This window comes from Tupaia chinensis, unplaced genomic scaffold (assembly GCF_000334495.1).
Source record: "Tupaia chinensis unplaced genomic scaffold, TupChi_1.0 Scaffold000118_1, whole genome shotgun sequence".
Lineage (NCBI taxonomy): Eukaryota > Metazoa > Chordata > Mammalia > Scandentia > Tupaiidae > Tupaia > Tupaia belangeri.
Window position 1 is genome coordinate 447,247 of NW_006159584.1, and position 16,769 is coordinate 464,015.

The window sequence follows — 16,769 nt, forward strand, 5'->3', positions numbered from 1 at the left end:
AATGACTGTGTTAGGTCATCTGTCAAACATGTCACAGTTAAACATTTGTCAATATTCTCAACTACGTTACCCTGCTAGGTGCGTTCACAGGATTAAACTGTCTGATGAACTATCTGTAGTAGCTGTGATTCTTTAGGTAGGAAAAGGATAGCGTTGGCCTCCTTCATTCATTTAAATACTCATTCATAGATTTTCTTTTTTTCACAAACGTGTCTACACCACTGAGCACCTCACTGCACCGGGCCAGGCTTGGTACTGGAGTCACTCAAGTGAGAGAACAATGACTGCAAGGGGGGGTTATGCCCCACATGGGACCATAGGAAAGGAGCCTTCCAGACAGTGTGTGTCATAGATTAGGATGGCCTTCTGGGGCCACCAAGGAAAGGTCCAAAGAAGAAAGGAAAGGACCCAGGACAGAGTGGAGGGTATACGAGTTCTGTATTGCTTTTGGCCTGCTCACCCACCCTCTGCCATTATGGTGCGTTCGAGTTGCCTAGTGCAGCTTTGGTTCTGAGTAGAACCCAGAGCAGTCATCTCCATGGAGTGGTATGGTCCACATGGCCATGGTGGCCCTGGGTACCTCCACATCACACAGAGCCACTATGAGGAATTTCCACCTGCTGGGGGTGGGTACTTGTGTGAAACCCAGGAGACACTGGAGGAGTTTATGGCAGAAGCCCCTGATGAGAGACCAAGAATCACTGTCCCTGGATGTCAGCGGGAAGTGGTAGAATGTATTGTGATCCTTCAAGTATTCATAGTTTTCTTGACTTTAGGCAGAATTTTGCAGTCATTCAAAGAAAAATGTTCTCTACAGGGAAACAAGGAATCTGCCAGTAGTAACTCAGCACTAGCAGTAGTAAAATGTAATGCGCTCAATGAGTCACTTCCTAGTTTGGACGAAGATGAAAGTGCAGAAGTGCCTGATGACTTGGGTGTTATCAAGCCTGTGAGGAGGAACTTCATATGCACTGTGGTGAGACAGGAGAGAAAAGAAAAACCTCGATGTTCCTACCAAGAGCTGCAGAGGTCTGAGACAGCAGGCAAGATCCAAGCTCAAGATCATGAAAATAAAACCATTGAAACACAAGTACAGGAAGTTAAAACATGCTTAAAACATCTACCAGCGGTTGATAAAAGGCTCAAGCTCTCCATAGGGATCTTTATGGCCTCCATCAAGAGTCAGGCCCTGTCTCTGCAGGAAGACCGGCTCGAGGTGATAGAATGGGCAGCCTTCCTGGTAGGGAAGAACATGGGTGAGAACTTGGAATCAGGAGAACGAGGGAAAGGAGATCATGTTACTATCCAGGCAAGAGGACCCAGGAGGAAACTGCAATATGCTGCAAGGTCAAGTGGACATTTAAACTTCCAAGACAGAGAGCAAAATCAATTCTGTATCAATATTGCCAAAACAAAGAAGACAGCTCACCTGAGAGGTCTTCACACAGGTGCTCACACTGCAGAAACCTCCTTTAAAAGAGTAGGTCAACACCTTGTGGTGAGAGAAAATAAGATGACTAAACAACCTCACCAAAAAGACATGGAGTGTCTGGGGAAATTTCCTGGCAAGGCAGACCTTGACATACAGCAAGAGGTGGGGAGTTCTGAAGCCAATGACACGAAGGGCCATGAAAATAAAGGGCTGGAGACCTACCAAAAGCAGGCCCGAGATCTGGAATTACAGCCAGAAAGTACCATTTCTTTGTATCAGAAGCAGATTCTGTCCCTGGAAACAAACACCGTTGATGACTGGCTAGGTGCTCAGGACGCTGAACAAACTCTCCTCATAGTCAGACAGAAGACTACAGACCTGGGACAAAACCTAGGAGAAAGGGCAATTCCAAGCCATCCTCTGGAAGTAGATCTCCATGGATGTGATGATGGTCCCAGCAGAGCTTTTGGCAGGGAGAATGTGTTCCCTGATTCCTGTGCATGAGGTGGGATTTCTCTGAGATCAGAGGGTCTCCAGCCCATCCGCTCAGACTCTCCCATTGACTACCCTCTTCTCACTCTTCCTGCACCTCATTCATCACCTTTGCCTTTTTGTTCTCCCCTTTATTTGGCCTCGGTTAGTCCCAGTGCTAAGTTCCCAGAAAGAAGATGGACTCTTCCTCTACCTCCTCCAAGCAGGCTGGGTACACTTCTGCCAGCTATCTTCCCCCCGAAAGTGTGGTTGTGCTCTCTTATAATTTGTCCTGGCCTACTTCCTTCCTAGACATCTTCATCCAAATGTGCATTACCTCTTAGTTCCATTCACCCTCCATGTGACCTTAGTAGTCAAAATCCTGAAATACTACAATGATCTTCAGTCACCATTTCTTACCTCAAAATATCTTTTTTTATATATATATACATACATACACATATATATATATACATATATATACACACACACATATATATATATACATACACACATATATATATATATACACACACACACACATACACACACACACACATATACACACACAGACACTATCATACACATTTGTTTTGAGGGGTAGAAATATCTTCTGACATAAGAGATCTTACTTTCATCTTGCATCTTGACAGTAATATAAATTTCAGAATAGATTTTTATAAATTAAGATTTGAGGGTATTCCCATTGCATTACACTCTCTGGAATACATCAGTAGTATGTTTTTATCTGACAAGTGGCCCTACTATTCTTTACACCACACAGCATTACTTTTGAGCAGTGTACCTCAGAGACATTTGAAGTAGAAAAACACTTTTCCCTCTTCTTTCCATCTATTGTAGCAGCATGAGAAGAGAAAGATAAAATTTATATCATCATTCAAATAAATCATACTTTAACTGAAGTTTGGCTAATGTGTGGATTGGGTGGAGAGCCTGGTGACTCTTTCAGGCCACTGGGCCCAGGAATCAACTGTGCAGTCAGCCACTTTAACTACCAAGCTACTGGCTGGCATCTTTTTTGACATTTCTAATACTTTTATATTTACTTACTTACCTATTTATTTATTTATTTATTTAAATTGCCAGAAGATGCATGTGCTTACCAGAATGCAAGAGAGAGGAAGCACTCCCCAACAGAGCCTGGTTACACTATTTCTTTTCCTTCCAACTCCATTCCATCAGGATCCTGGACATTCATGCAATGCTCAGTGTGTAGGCCACTAAGACTCAGGCTTGAATCCTGGTCAGCCACGTGGCATCCAGCTGCTTCTTTATCATGCTTAAGCACTGCACCACAGAATCAGTCCCCATATCTAATATTTAAACTGTATTCTCAAGCGTTCATTTTTTTTTTTTTTTGAGAGAGATTTTTGTTTGAGGGCTTGCGTGCTCGCCCGAGAGACAGAGAAAGAGAGACAGAAAGTGATAAATTACCCCCCAGGGGGATGGCCACAATCTCTTGTCCATCCTTTCTCCATTCTCCTCTCAGGATTTTGGGCATGCACACATATGCACCCCTCGTGAGTTTGAAGCCACCAGGCCTAGGACTTGAACTGTGGTCAGCCATGTGGGAGTCCAGCAATGTAACCATTTTCATTTTTAGTTAAGTAATGATCCTCTTTGAATCATAGGAGCTGTATTGCACAGATGTTTATAACAAGTGTTTTTATTGCCATTTTCTAAATATCGTGCAGTTCTATTTCTGGTGTTTTTAACCTGAAGTTTAAGAAAATTCTGAAATTTTTATATGGTTGTGATTATACCTCAATTTTTGTTATTTGTTCCTAATTTTAAAATAATTTCATATGAAATTACTGCAATTATAGTATTTTATTTTTCAAAATAACTGAGGATCTTTTTGTAGTCTAAAACAGTAAATTTTGATAAATTTCACATGGCTACATGATGTCACATATTTGTTCAGCACCTTAAAAAACGTTACTCCACTATTCTACATTGCCTGGAGTTTTAAATTCTTAAGAAAACCATCTGCTTAGTTATCAGAGTACTATGTCAGACCTTTCTTGGATACAAATAATGGCTTTCTTTCGCCTTCATTCATTCAAATCCGCGTTCATTTATTCCTTTGACAAACATGGATTAAACCGTGAGCACCTGATCATGGCCAGGGGATCTTGGATGCACTGGCACCTGGTGTGTTTCAAATGGCTGTCGACCATGTGGGAGTCCAGCCATGTAACCTCTCTGCCATCTCCTGGCCCCAAATTTTGTTTACCTTTTAAAAACAAAGCAAAAACTAAGCTTCATTGATCTTTTCTATTTTTCTTCTAGCTACATCATTTATTTCTGCTTGGATCTTTGTTATTTTCTTCTAAAAATGCAAGATATTAGTGAGAATATAGGAAATATGAAAAATAAGATCAATATCCTGACCTAATGATACATAGTAGCTACAAAAAACTTATTACTATTTCTTTTTTTATTTCTTAGTCCCCCACCCCAACTCACACACAGGGCATATGCACTCACCAGAGAGAGAAAGAGAGAGAGAAAGTGAGAAATCACGCCCCCCACCCCAAGTGGAGATGGCCATGTGACAGTCCATTCTTCTTCATTCTCTTCTCAGGATTTGGGGCTCATGTACACATGTGCCCTGCATGATTTTCAAGCCACTGGGTCCAGGAATTGAATATCAGTCAGCCATGTAGAATCCATTGCCTTAACCACCACAGGGTCTGCTAGCCCCCTTATTACTATTTCTAATGCACTTAATAAATTTACCATTCTAAGCCATAATGTGGCTCATAAAATCAGGTGTTAATTTATTTCAAAGATTGAACTTACATGAAAGTTTATTTCTGGCCACAGTAGAATGAAGCTATCCATCCGTAATTTACAGGAAGACAATTTTCTTAAATCCTCAAATATTTGGGAATTAAATAACAATTAGACTACGAGGCAAAGAAGAAATCACAATGGAAATTATAAAATATTTTGAATTGATTAACAAAAATTTTGAATTGGTGACAAAAACTACAAATCAAACGCCATGGGATGTAATTCTCAGGAAACAAGATTCATTCATTTCTCTCAGCCGCAGATGAATGGGTGAGGCTCAGGAAAGTAAGTAACTAGCTCAAATTTCACATAGCCATTACTTTTTTTTTTTTTTTTTGTTGGAGAGGTTTTTCACTATAGGGCGTGTGCACTCGCCAGACAGAGAGAGACATAGAGACAGAAAGTGAGAAATCACCCCCCAGGGGGGATGGTCACACCACAATCCCTTCTCTTCCATTCTCCTCTTGGGATCTTGGGCACGCACACAAGTACCCGGCGTGAGCTTTAAGCCACCGGGTCCGGGACGCAAACCGCTGTTGACTACGTGGGAGTCCAGTGACATAGCCATTATGCTAACTGCTGTTTCCGCCATTACATTTTAAAACTGAATCCACAGGACCAGCAGGTGGTGTGGTGGTTAAGGCGCTGGGTGCTCCCACATGGCTGACCATGGTTCTAGTCCTGGACCTGGTGGCTTCCTCTCTCACCTTCTCTGTGTGTGTGTGTGTATCTCTCTAGTTAAATGAAAAAAAGTGAATGAATGAATGAATAGATAGTTAATTAAAAAAAAAAAAAAAAAAAAAAAAAAAAACTGAGCCCTCTGGAATAGATCTCACTGGAGGTGGCTTGAGAAAAACACCAGGCACAAGTGCATTCATGTCCAAAATCTCAAAAGGAAGGAGAAAAGAGAAGGGATTTCACCATGACTAGGCCTCATGGGTGTTATTTTCACACTTTCCTTTTCCCTCTGTTTCTCTCTCTCCAGTGAGCACATATGCCCTCTGGAAAATTTTTAAAAAATCAAATGAGAACTCATGTTCTAAAACACTTCATTATATTGTCTTTAAGTTATCTAGGCATGCTCTGGTGGTCCCTAACAATAAGTCTGAAATAAAACAAAGTCTATGTAACAAACCAGGAAAAGATATTCACTACCACCACTTCTATTCAGTATGATATTAGAGTTGCTAATCAGTGGAATAAGGTAAGAAAAGAAAAGTATAACAATTGGGAAGAAAATGTAACTGCTGTATTTTCAGATTACTATATATTTAGAAAATACACAAAAATCTACAAACTATTAGAATTAAGCAATACATTTGTTGAGGTTACTTAATGGAATATTAAAATTAGTTGTTTTTCTACATACAAAACAGAAAATAAAAATTGTTAAAAATATTGTTAAGAACTTCATGGGCCAGCAGATGACATGGAGGTTAAGGCACTGGATTCCACATGGCCAGCTTCAAGTCCTGGATTCAGTGGTTTAAGAATCACAAGGGGTTTCATGTGCATGCATGCGAAAATCCTGATAAGAGAGTGGAGAAGAGATTGAGATGAAGGTATCTCCTCTAGGGGAATGACTTCTCACTTTTTTTTATCTCTCTCTCTTTCTTTCTCTCTTTGTCTCTCTTTGGTGAGTGCATATGCCTTATAGCAAAAAAAAAAAAAAAAATGCATAACTTGAAAAACAACTACCACCACCCAAAGAAAGTATGTAAGACTACTACACTAACAATTTCAAAGCATGAAGAGAAAGAAATTCTAGTTAAAATGAAAAGATAATTATTAAACATACATTATAATCATTGATTAGAGACTCATTAGTATACTATGGATTCTGCCTATGTTAATTGATAGGATCAATGTCGTCCTAACAGAAAACTCATCAGCACTTTGTAGAAACTGAGAAATTCATTCTAAAATTAAATCTTAAAGAACAAAGTTTAAAGGCTTACCATATTGTGTATCAGTTCCTACTCTAAATGCACAGTAATTAAGATATTATTTGGCACAAGTATAAACAAATAGGCTAGTAGAATCTAATAGAAAACTCAGATACAGACTCATACATATGAAAGGAGTTTTCAAAAAGTTCATTGGAAATGCATATTCTGGTGAAATTATGCATCAATTTCAAAAATTTTTTGAAGTAAAAAAATTCACACTTTAATTTCATTTTTAATGAACTTTTTGAGGTCCCCTTGTATAGTCACCTAGTTTATAAACATACACCACTTTAATTCAATGGGGAGAAAATGATCTTCCTAACAAATTGTGCTTATCAAGTAAATCCTACTGGGGATAGTAGAAAGTTTAACAATAAAGCTATAAGAAAAAAAAAATTTATCTTCATGATTTTGAAATAAACAAAGATTTTTAAACAAAACACCAAAAGGCAAAAAAGCATTAATAGTGAATAAGTCAAATGTTCTGAAAATTAACAATTTGATTCATCAAAAGTCAACAATGGTAGCAAGACAAAAACTAGAAAAATATGAATACACATAAACAAAAATGGCTTACATCGAGAATGTTAAAACGACTTAGAAATCAATAGGAAAGTACTGGCTGCCTAATTTAAACAAAATATGAAAGACTTTAATAGGTAGTTCATGAAAGAAGATACTGAAGTAGTCAGTAAGCCCATGAAAAAGTGTTCATTAGTACATGTCAGGCAAACCCAGATTAAAACCATGGCGAGATATTGCTTTTCACTAATGAGTGTGACCAAAATTAAAAGAACTAAAAATAACTCATTACAAGAATATAGAGCACCTAGAACTGATGCACTTTGCTGGTGGGGATATATTATTAATTTATGTGATCATTTTGGAAAACATATACCAACTAAAGCTAAATGTATGTTTTTCCTATGACCCACCCAATCTACTCCTGGTAGATAGCCAAGAGAAATTAGTGTACCATGTCTGCCAAAAAAACAAGTACAGAATCTTCATGAGTTTTTTGTTTGTTTGTTTTTCTCTTAATGACCAAAATTGGAAGCTCCCCAGTATCTATTAAACGTAGGATGGATAAACTGAGGTGTATTAATGAAACCCTACACAGTAAGGGAAATCAAGCAATGGCTACATGTTACAATATGAATCTCACAGACTTTTGAGTGAAAAAGAGTATGACATAAAACATATATACAGTATGATTCCATCCCATGAAGTTCATAAACAGACAATGTATAAGGGAGGTTAAACTCTTGTTTACCTTTGGGAATATCAATGAGGAGAATTTATAAAGGGACGTTTACAGTGCCAGAAATGCCCCGTATCTTGATATAGAAGTTGTTTAAATGGCGTGTATGTGTGTAAGAATTTATTATTAATTTGAGATTTATGTTCTTTACATAGATTGATCTGTCAATAAAAGAAAATACCACCCAGGGAAAAAGTTATGAAATTGTGTCTTAAATTCTGAGACTGACTGGAAAGCTATGGAATTGGTCTGGAACAGTGTCATCAGGGGAACCCTCTATCCAAAGAGGAAGTCTCAACATACCATAGGTATTCGTAGCCAATGGAAAAAAAAAAAGTTTTATCTTTATAGCTTAGCAAGTTTACTTTATTCAGACAAAAACATTATAGCTTAACTAAATTAGATCATTATTATAAACACAAAATGTAGGGTCTCGCTTGTAGTCAACCTTAAATATATAGGGGTTAGATACTGCCATGACACAACTAGACCCACATGGGATAGGTCCTGGGTTTATGACCAAGGACTCCCTTGAATACATAAGGCATATGTTCATGATCTGGGGTGGCCAAGACTTGGGGTGGATTGTGCTAGAGCATGTCATGAAGACCCTGCTGGGAGTGCTCATCTTTCTTAATCCCCCTCTCTCCATGGAAGAAATGAATGAATAAACTTCAGTATATACATATGAATACATGTGAATGAATGTGTGCATATAAAATTGGTAACAGTACTACTGCCACCACTGCCAGTCATCATTTTGTTGTTGCAAGTGATCATTGTATGTGACCGGGACTGCTAATCATTTTGTCATTGCAAGTGATCATTGTATGTGACCGGGACTGATTCAGAAACTCAATCCAGGGTGGTCAGTTTCTTCTCATTTCATGTCTCCTCACTCAATCCATCCTCTGTCTTTTCTCCAGTTCCCTACAGAGGAGGGACTCAATACTGGGTATGGAGAAATTGATAACAATTTATCTTTTAAATGGTTGTGGGGTACAGGAAAGAGAGAACCCAGGCTAGAGGGGCATGTTCCCTCAGGCAGGGAACTCACAGACTGCCTGATAGGAGAAGGAGCACGGAACATCATTCCATTTGCCATCTTTCAGGAGCACCACACAATTTTCCCCGGAGTTAGCATTGTTGGGTTCACCCTCGGCCCAGTTTTTGTAGGTCATGCTCCTTCCTACTAGATCCACAAAGTTGCCTTCAGTCACCTCATCTGTGAAGCCCAGGAAGATGTCTGCCGAGACCAAACTCTGAATGGCCTCGTTCTCCTCAGCATTCCTGGGGGTGGCCACAGAGCCCTGGAACTGGGCACACAGATTCTTCACGCTGTTAAAGGTCATTTCTTTGTTTTTGATCAAGTAGAGCTTCTTTCCAACTTTTTTCCCCAATGAGAAGAGTAGCCCTAAAATGTGAAAAAGGGATGACAGTTGCTTGATGTTAAGCCCAGTCTGAGGTATTCCTATAAGGGCTCTCAGAACAGAGTTGCCAGAAACAATGTACAATGTAGTATGTTAAGTTAAATGTGAATATTACATAGATCTTTTTTTTTTTTTTTTTGAAAAAAGGTGTGTGTGTGCTTGCCAGAAAGACAAACAAAGACAGACAGAGAGAAATCATCCCCCACGGGGATGGCCATGCCACGATTCCTTCTCCTCCCTTCTCTCAGTATCTTGGGCACGCATACACATGCGCCCGGTGTGAGTTTAAGCCACTGGGTCCCAGACTCAAACCATGGTTGACTACATGGTCCAGCAACACAGCCATTACACCAACTGCTGGTCTCAAAAAATGATACTGTTTAAAGTGTGATTATCTCCCTGAAGTTTTTGAGACCTTGTTAAAAAACAAACAAAATCTTATTTTTTATTTGAAATTCAAATTTAACTGAATAACCTGTGTTTTAATTTGTTAAATCTGGTGACCCTAACCTAAAGACATGCACTAACACAAAGACCTTTGTCCTTGCAAGTCAGAATTCTAGAACATATATCATTTGGAATTTTGCATTATTACTCTCACTAGGAACTTGAGACTAAACAAAAGTTTCTGAGTGGATTTGCCCCAGACCAGAAGGAACAGATTAGGCCCCTTTGCCAGGTCTCGACACCAGCATAACAAAGAGGCATGAGTCTCCTTTACGGTGAACACATATCAGAGTTCAGGATCAGGGTCTTTGTAAACTGCCATTGCCACATTAGCTCTACACAATTTGAGAATGTAATTTAATTTTGCTTTGCCTTCATTTCTACAGAAAAAAAAAAAAAGATGTAAGGGTTTCATGAGATCAGAATCTGAGAACTGCCTTTTCAGGTATAGAAAATGATATATGTTCAGGTAATATTTGTTGTCCTCCTTTCCCAAACTTCACCCTACCCAAAGAGTAAGAGAGGGATCAACAGTTAGTGTAATGGCTATGTCGCTGGATCCCATATAGTCGACCGTGGTTTGAGTCCCGGACCCGGTGGCTTAAACTCACATCGGGCACATGTGCGTGCATGCCCAAGATCCCGAGAGGAGAATGGAGGAGAAGGGGTTATGGCATGGCCATCTGCCCTGGGGGGTGATTTCTCACTTTCTGTCTCTCTATCTCTCTCTGTCTGTCTGGCGAGTGCATGTGCCCTATAGCAAAAACCTCTCCGAAAAAAAAAAAAAGAGTACACATGAAGACTTACAATTTTTGACTTGCTCCAGTTCTGATCTCAGAGCTTGTCTTTCTGCATCAGCTGGTCCACTGTCATAACGATAAACTAGAAAATTAAAACAGTAGAAAGGAGCATTATTGAGAAGAGTTCCCAGAACTGTACATATAAGGCAGTGGGGTATCTTTAAAAACATTTTTAAAGAAATTTCTTTTACATTGATATTTATACTGGGAAGAAAAGTAAAAAATACTAAGAAGCAATAAAGAAGAAAAAGTCTTTCCAACCAGTCAGAACATTCATAAATACATACCACAGGCATGCACATACATTCTCTGATTTCTAGAATGATAGATCTTCATAAGGAAATTTCTTCAGTACTTTTTTCCCAAATAAATTGCTCTAGCAGGTTTAAATAGAAATCTCCTAGAGCTAGTGAATATTGACTAAAAAAATTGTAGGGTTTTGTCTCTTGGGAGATTTTGTTTTATTGTCTTTTGTTTTTGTTTTTCCTGGGTTTATCCTTTAATTCAGTAAACAGAGGTTTTTGTAAGTTTCCTATTTTCTTTTTGGGAAGGTTTTTGCTATAGGGCACATGCACCTGCCAGAAAGACAGAAAGAGACAGAGAGACAGAAAGTGAGAAATCACCCAGAGGGATGACCATTCTGCAATCCCTTCTCCTCCATTCTCCTCTCAGGATCTTGGGCATGTACGCACATGTGCCAGGTGTGAGTTTAAGCCACTGGGTCTGGGACCCAAAGTGTGGTCCACTACATGGGAGTCCTGCGACATAGCCATTATGCCAACTGCTGGTCCTAAGTTTCCCATTTTCTAAGAGAAAAGGTCTGAGGAAAGCCACATGTAATAAATGGTGAAAATGACCTCAGTGTGGTTCACCTTCTCTCACTAAGAAATGGAATCTATTTCCCCAGTCTGTCAATCTAGCCTGGACTAGTGACTAATTTTGACCAATACAAAGTAGCTAAAAGTCGTAACATATGTGTTCTGAGCCGTCAGAAGACCTTCTGTTGTTTCTACTCTTAGAAATCTAGTCATTACAGCTCTGTGAACAAGCCCTAGCTAGCCGTTGGTTGATGAGAGCCCCATGGCTCAGTTACCCTCATCATTCCAACTGCCACCCAAGTGGCCAGACAAGTGAGATCACTGACCATCGGCTGACCACAGACACATGAGTGGTTGCTGCTGGAACCAGCAATGAAATCACTACTTTACCAACTCACAGAACTACGATTTCAATAAATGGCTATGTTTTTAAGCCACAAAGTTTTGGGCTGGTTTATTATGAAGTAAAAAATAAGTGACATACTATGTATATACACCTTTGTGAAGACAGATATACTAAACCCACACTTACATGTTCCCCTCTGGCACCAAAGCTTCACATTGGTTATTTCATATAAAGGGCCCAGCTCCTCCAGGGGGTGCCTGGGAAGGGAGTGGTGCTGAACGTTTTCTAAATCTTTACTCTAGCACTGATAGGTGTTCTCAAGGTTCTGAGTAGCTGAGAGAGAGCTGAGAACTCTGGCTAGAAGGCAAAGTTGGGCATCTCATGACGCATGAATACTTCTCACCTGATACTCAAGGTCTAGGACCCTATTATTCTTCAGCTCAGACCTTTCTGGGCTGAGCTTCTCACCTGAACTACCTCCACGGTCTCCTTTTTGACCCACTGCTCCTGGTACCCCAGGGGGTCCTGGGGGCCCCACCTTTCCAGGAGGGCCTTGCAAGCCTCTGAGCCCTTGGCCTATTGAAGAAAAAAAGGAAACATGACTTAGTATCTGTGCTCTTGTTCTTTTTCCAAGAGTTTGATGCCTAGAAGAAAGGAGATGTTGACCTAGAACCAGACTTTATTTTTCTTTATTTAAAAAAAAAATATGATACTTTAAGCACATGCAAAAAAAGGAGAGTGATAAAGGGAGGGTCACCTTTGACATATATCACATCATGCTACAATTCCCCTTTGTGCAGGCTTCCAAATTTTCAGGATCGTGAGTGCCCAGGCATAACCTGTGTGTTTCCACCTGACCAGGCCAGGTATCTGGCTCCAGTCAGTTGTACGGCTTCCAGCACTGCAGTCATCATACCTCTGACTGCACACCATGGCTGGATTTTCTGAGCTGCTACTTCCAAGAGAAGGAAAAAAAAATACTTCTGTGACCCATGGGATAGCCTGCCCTGAGAGGTATTTTCCTGGGCATACAAGACAACTACTTGTCACAAACGGCTGCAGTGCCAGAGAATGGGAACTGAGGTCTGTTTTGGCTTATATAGTGATGGGAGCTGTATCTCTGTTTTGAGTTATAAGATGTAGTTAAGAAAAATACAAATAAGACAACAGGCTATTACTCTCCTCATACCTCCAGGCAGTTTTCTGGGATGGTAGAGAGACAGATGGTGGCAGAGACAGAACGACCCAACCTGTACCTGGTTCTCCCTTTTCTCCTTTGGCACCATCCCGGCCATCTTTGCCAGGGAAGCCATTCATGCCTGGAGCACTGCAGGCAATCACAGGGCAGGTATTGCGGACGCTCTCATCGTTCTCAGTTTCTGAGTAAGACGTAGTCACCACACTCAGGAGAAGGAGAGGGAGTGATGGAAACAGGGACGTGGTTCTCATCTCGGTGTGGAAAAAAATCAAAGAAGATAGTCTCATCTTGTTCAATTAGTAAGTACATATTTAATTAATATTCATTAATTAATATTTGATAGAAATACATTTGTCCTATACCTGGGTACAGGTGGTATAGAAATGGATTACCCATTTCTGGTCTCCAGACTGCAGTTTTAGAAAAGTAAATATTCTTCATGACATTGTATGATGAGTAATTTTTTTTTTAAGAAAGAATTAATTAATTAATTAATTTGCTTGCTTGCCTGCCAGATCCGGGACTCAAACTGAGGTCAGCCAGGTGGGGGATCCAGTGCCCTTAAACACCATGATACCTACCAGCCCCTATGATCAGTATTTTAACAGAGGCAGATTCAACAGCATGCAGCAGGGCCCAGCAGCAGGGCCCAGCAGGAGTCACCAGCGCTCAGGAACCTGAGCTGCTGCTGGAAGGGTGTGAGTGTTTCCTGTCACAGGGAGACCAAACGGGCTACACGTGCCAGCTCTGTCATGTCTGCTGGCTTAGGGAGTGGGGACGGACAGAGTCCCAGCTGTCCGTAGGCACTCCCTCTCGGCTCCCACCTCCCCTTTGAGCCCACCTGCCACCTGAATCCTGTCTTCCTTTCTGGGCAGACGGCTCTTCTCCAGGGCAGTTATCACTTTCAGTGGCAGGCACTAAGCTGCAGGCCAGAGCTCTCAAAAGAATTCAGGTCCCGACTTTAGACCAAGCCATTTACCAGTCACTAAGCCAGCTCAGAATTAACCTGAATTTGCTTCTTCTCAGTGTTTCATTTCTCACAGCAGGAGGTTTAGTGAGGTTTGGGGGAGAGAAGAGAGCACTTATTCTGGAAATCTTTTTCCTATCCTGGCCCTGGCAGAGTGCTAGATCCCTCTCAACCTCTTGGCAGGAATTCTCTGTGTCCTGAGTCAAGACTATTGGCAATTAGAGAGTCAGTCTCAAATCCCCCTGCCACTTGTTAGTCGTAACATTTCTTCTGTCCTTCAAAGCTTTCTTCCAACTGATTCTCCCTAGGAAACCTCAGCAGCCAGGCCCATGGATAAAATGTTCCATGGCTTTCTCCTTTGCACGTGGTCAGATAAATGAGTAAAGTTGCAGGGGTCCCAGCACAAGCAGAGAAAGAGACACTGCCCGCCTCCGCCCACGCGCACACATGATTTCTGCCTGCTGCCCTATTTTTCTCACCCCTAAAGTCTCTTCTACAGACCCTTAGGATCAAACTAAGTTCCAAACTTTTGACCCAAGAACCCAGATAAATTCAGCAAAAATGACTTACTGGGGCTTCTGTAGGGCAGGTATTCAGTGACAATGATGGTGGCCTTCTAGTCTGAGACTCTGGCAGATGCTTCAGAGTGAGAGAGGAGGCTGGAAACAGCAAGGGAGGGCCCAACCAGCCTTTTCAACAGGAATAGTCTGGGCTTGGCCCTCAGTCCCAGATTAATGAACAAACTCCTCTTTGCTTTTTTTTTTTTTTTTTTTTTAGCCACAATCCCTTCGCCTCTCAGGATTTTGGGCATGCATGCATTTGCATCTCGCTTGATTGTCAAGTTGCCAGATCCAGGACTGGAATTGCTATTGGCCATGAGAGTCTAGCACCATAGCTACCATGGTACCTGCTGGCCCCCAACTCTCATTTGGATTGCACTGAGCTCTTTTTTAGGAGCATTCCCTGGGGCTGTCCAGTATAATGCTAAGTGTCTATCTGCTTCAAGATGGCACAATTCCTCCTTCAGTTGCCATCTGTTTTGGCCATTCTTGTCATGAGCTATCACACGTTGTTTTACCTGGTTAGTCATGTCGAGATCCTTGTTTCCAACAGAAAAAAATATAGATCCCATAAAAGCACGCACATGCTTGTGCACACTAACTATACACAGAAACATGTGTGTGCATTCACGCTCATCTGTGAAGATGTCACAGGCACCCCCCCTCATTGCTATTAATGCCCAAAGACCACTCTTGCTTCAGGTTCTCCACTTGACCTCTCCCTACTCAGACATGCCCTCTGGTACAGTATGGCTGCTTTTTCTCTTCTAGGCAAATATTCCTGTGTCAGATTGTGGTCTTGATCACTTTGTCTCAAATAGTGCCACCACCTCGCCACTCTTTATCCTCTTATCTTACCTTGTCTTCTGTGATACTATTTATATTACATGACATGATAGCCAGTTACTGTTCTCTTCCGGTTGTTTACTGTGATAAAATATACATAAGATAAAGTGTATCGGTTTTGCCATTCTTTAGCATACAACTCAGTGGCATAAGGTATATTCGCACTGTAGTACAGTCATTGCCACTATCCACCCCCAGAAGTTTCATCATTCCCAACTGAAACTCTAAACCCATTAAACAGTAACTCCCTATCCACCCCCTCCCCAGCCACTCGTAACTACCGTTTCGCTTTCTGTCTACGGATTTTGCAATTCCAGGTACTTCTTAGGAATGAAATTATGCATTCAATGTCTTTTCCTGTTTGCCTTATTTCACTTACTATAGTGTCTTTAAAGTTCATCCATGTTGCAGCATGTATCATGAGTAAACATTTCTTCTGTCCTTCAAAGCTTTCTTCCAACTGATTCTCCCTAGGAAACCTCAGCAGCCAGGCCCATGGATAAAATGTTCCATGGCTTTCTCCTTTGCACGTGGTCAGATAAATGAGTAAAGTTGCAGGGGTCCCAGCACAAGCAGAGAAAGAGACACTGCCCGCCTCCGCCCACGCGCACACATGATTTCTGCCTGCTGCCCTATTTTTCTCACCCCTAAAGTCTCTTCTACAGACCCTTAGGATCAAACTAAGTTCCAAACTTTTGACCCAAGAACCCAGATAAATTCAGCAAAAATGACTTACTGGGGCTTCTGTAGGGCAGGTATTCAGTGACAATGATGGTGGCCTTCTAGTCTGAGACTCTGGCAGATGCTTCAGAGTGAGAGAGGAGGCTGGAAACAGCAAGGGAGGGCCCAACCAGCCTTTTCAACAGGAATAGTCTGGGCTTGGCCCTCAGTCCCAGATTAATGAACAAACTCCTCTTTGCTTTTTTTTTTTTATTTTTAAAATAAGTTTTTGCCATAGGGTGTGTGTCTTCACTGGAGAGAGAGACACCAAGAGAGGCAGAGGAGAAGTGAAAAATCACCCCCCTGGGGGGGGGGGCGGGGATGGCCAAGCCACAATCCCTTCTCCTCTCAGGATTTTGGGCATGCATGCATTTGCATCTCGCTTGATTGTCAAGTTGCCAGATCCAGGACTGGAATTGCTATTGGCCATGAGAGTCTAGCACCATAGCTACCATGGTACCTGCTGGCCCCCAACTCTCATTTGGATTGCACTGAGCTCTTTTTTAGGAGCATTCCCTGGGGCTGTCCAGTATAATGCTAAGTGTCTATCTGCTTCAAGATGGCACAATTCCTCCTTCAGTTGCCATCTGTTTTGGCCATTCTTGTCATGAGCTATCACACGTTGTTTTACCTGGTTAGTCATGTCGAGATCCTTGTTTCCAACAGAAAAAAATATAGATCCCATAAAAGCACGCACATGCTTG

At 41.3% G+C, this 16,769-nt stretch overlaps 1 protein-coding gene across 2 annotated transcripts; it reads right to left on the reverse strand.

Moving 5' to 3' along the window:
• Window positions 1-8,889: 8,889 nt before the first annotated feature.
• MBL2 (mannose binding lectin 2) lies at window positions 8,890-16,217 on the reverse strand. 2 transcript variants are annotated; one of them, XM_006144381.3, is made up of 5 exons: window positions 16,082-16,217; window positions 13,031-13,223; window positions 12,243-12,350; window positions 10,618-10,692; window positions 8,890-9,347 (listed from the first exon to the last, which is right to left on the reverse strand). In XM_006144381.3, exons 2-5 carry the CDS (start codon window positions 13,221-13,223, stop codon window positions 8,974-8,976), a joined length of 750 nt encoding a protein of 249 aa, XP_006144443.1. In that variant the 5' UTR covers window positions 16,082-16,217; the 3' UTR covers window positions 8,890-8,973. The 2 variants fall into 2 exon arrangements, with proteins under 2 accessions (XP_006144443.1, XP_006144442.1); XM_006144380.3 differs by lacking the exon at window positions 16,082-16,217 and adding an exon at window positions 14,510-14,643.
• Between the last annotated feature and the right edge of the window lie 552 nt (window positions 16,218-16,769).

Bases quoted from the DNA above. Each gene is read 5' to 3' on its own strand.
- MBL2 (XM_006144381.3), bottom strand. From the start codon at position 13,223: ATGAGAACCACGTCCCTGTTTCCATCACTCCCTCTCCTTCTCCTGAGT. The intron at 12,351-13,030 runs GTACAGGTTGGG...TTTCTTCAATAG, and splicing joins AGGAGAAAAGGGAGAACCAG to GCCAAGGGCTCAGAGGCTTG. The intron at 10,693-12,242 runs GTGAGAAGCTCA...TTAATTTTCTAG, and splicing joins AGACCGTGGAGGTAGTTCAG to TTTATCGTTATGACAGTGGA.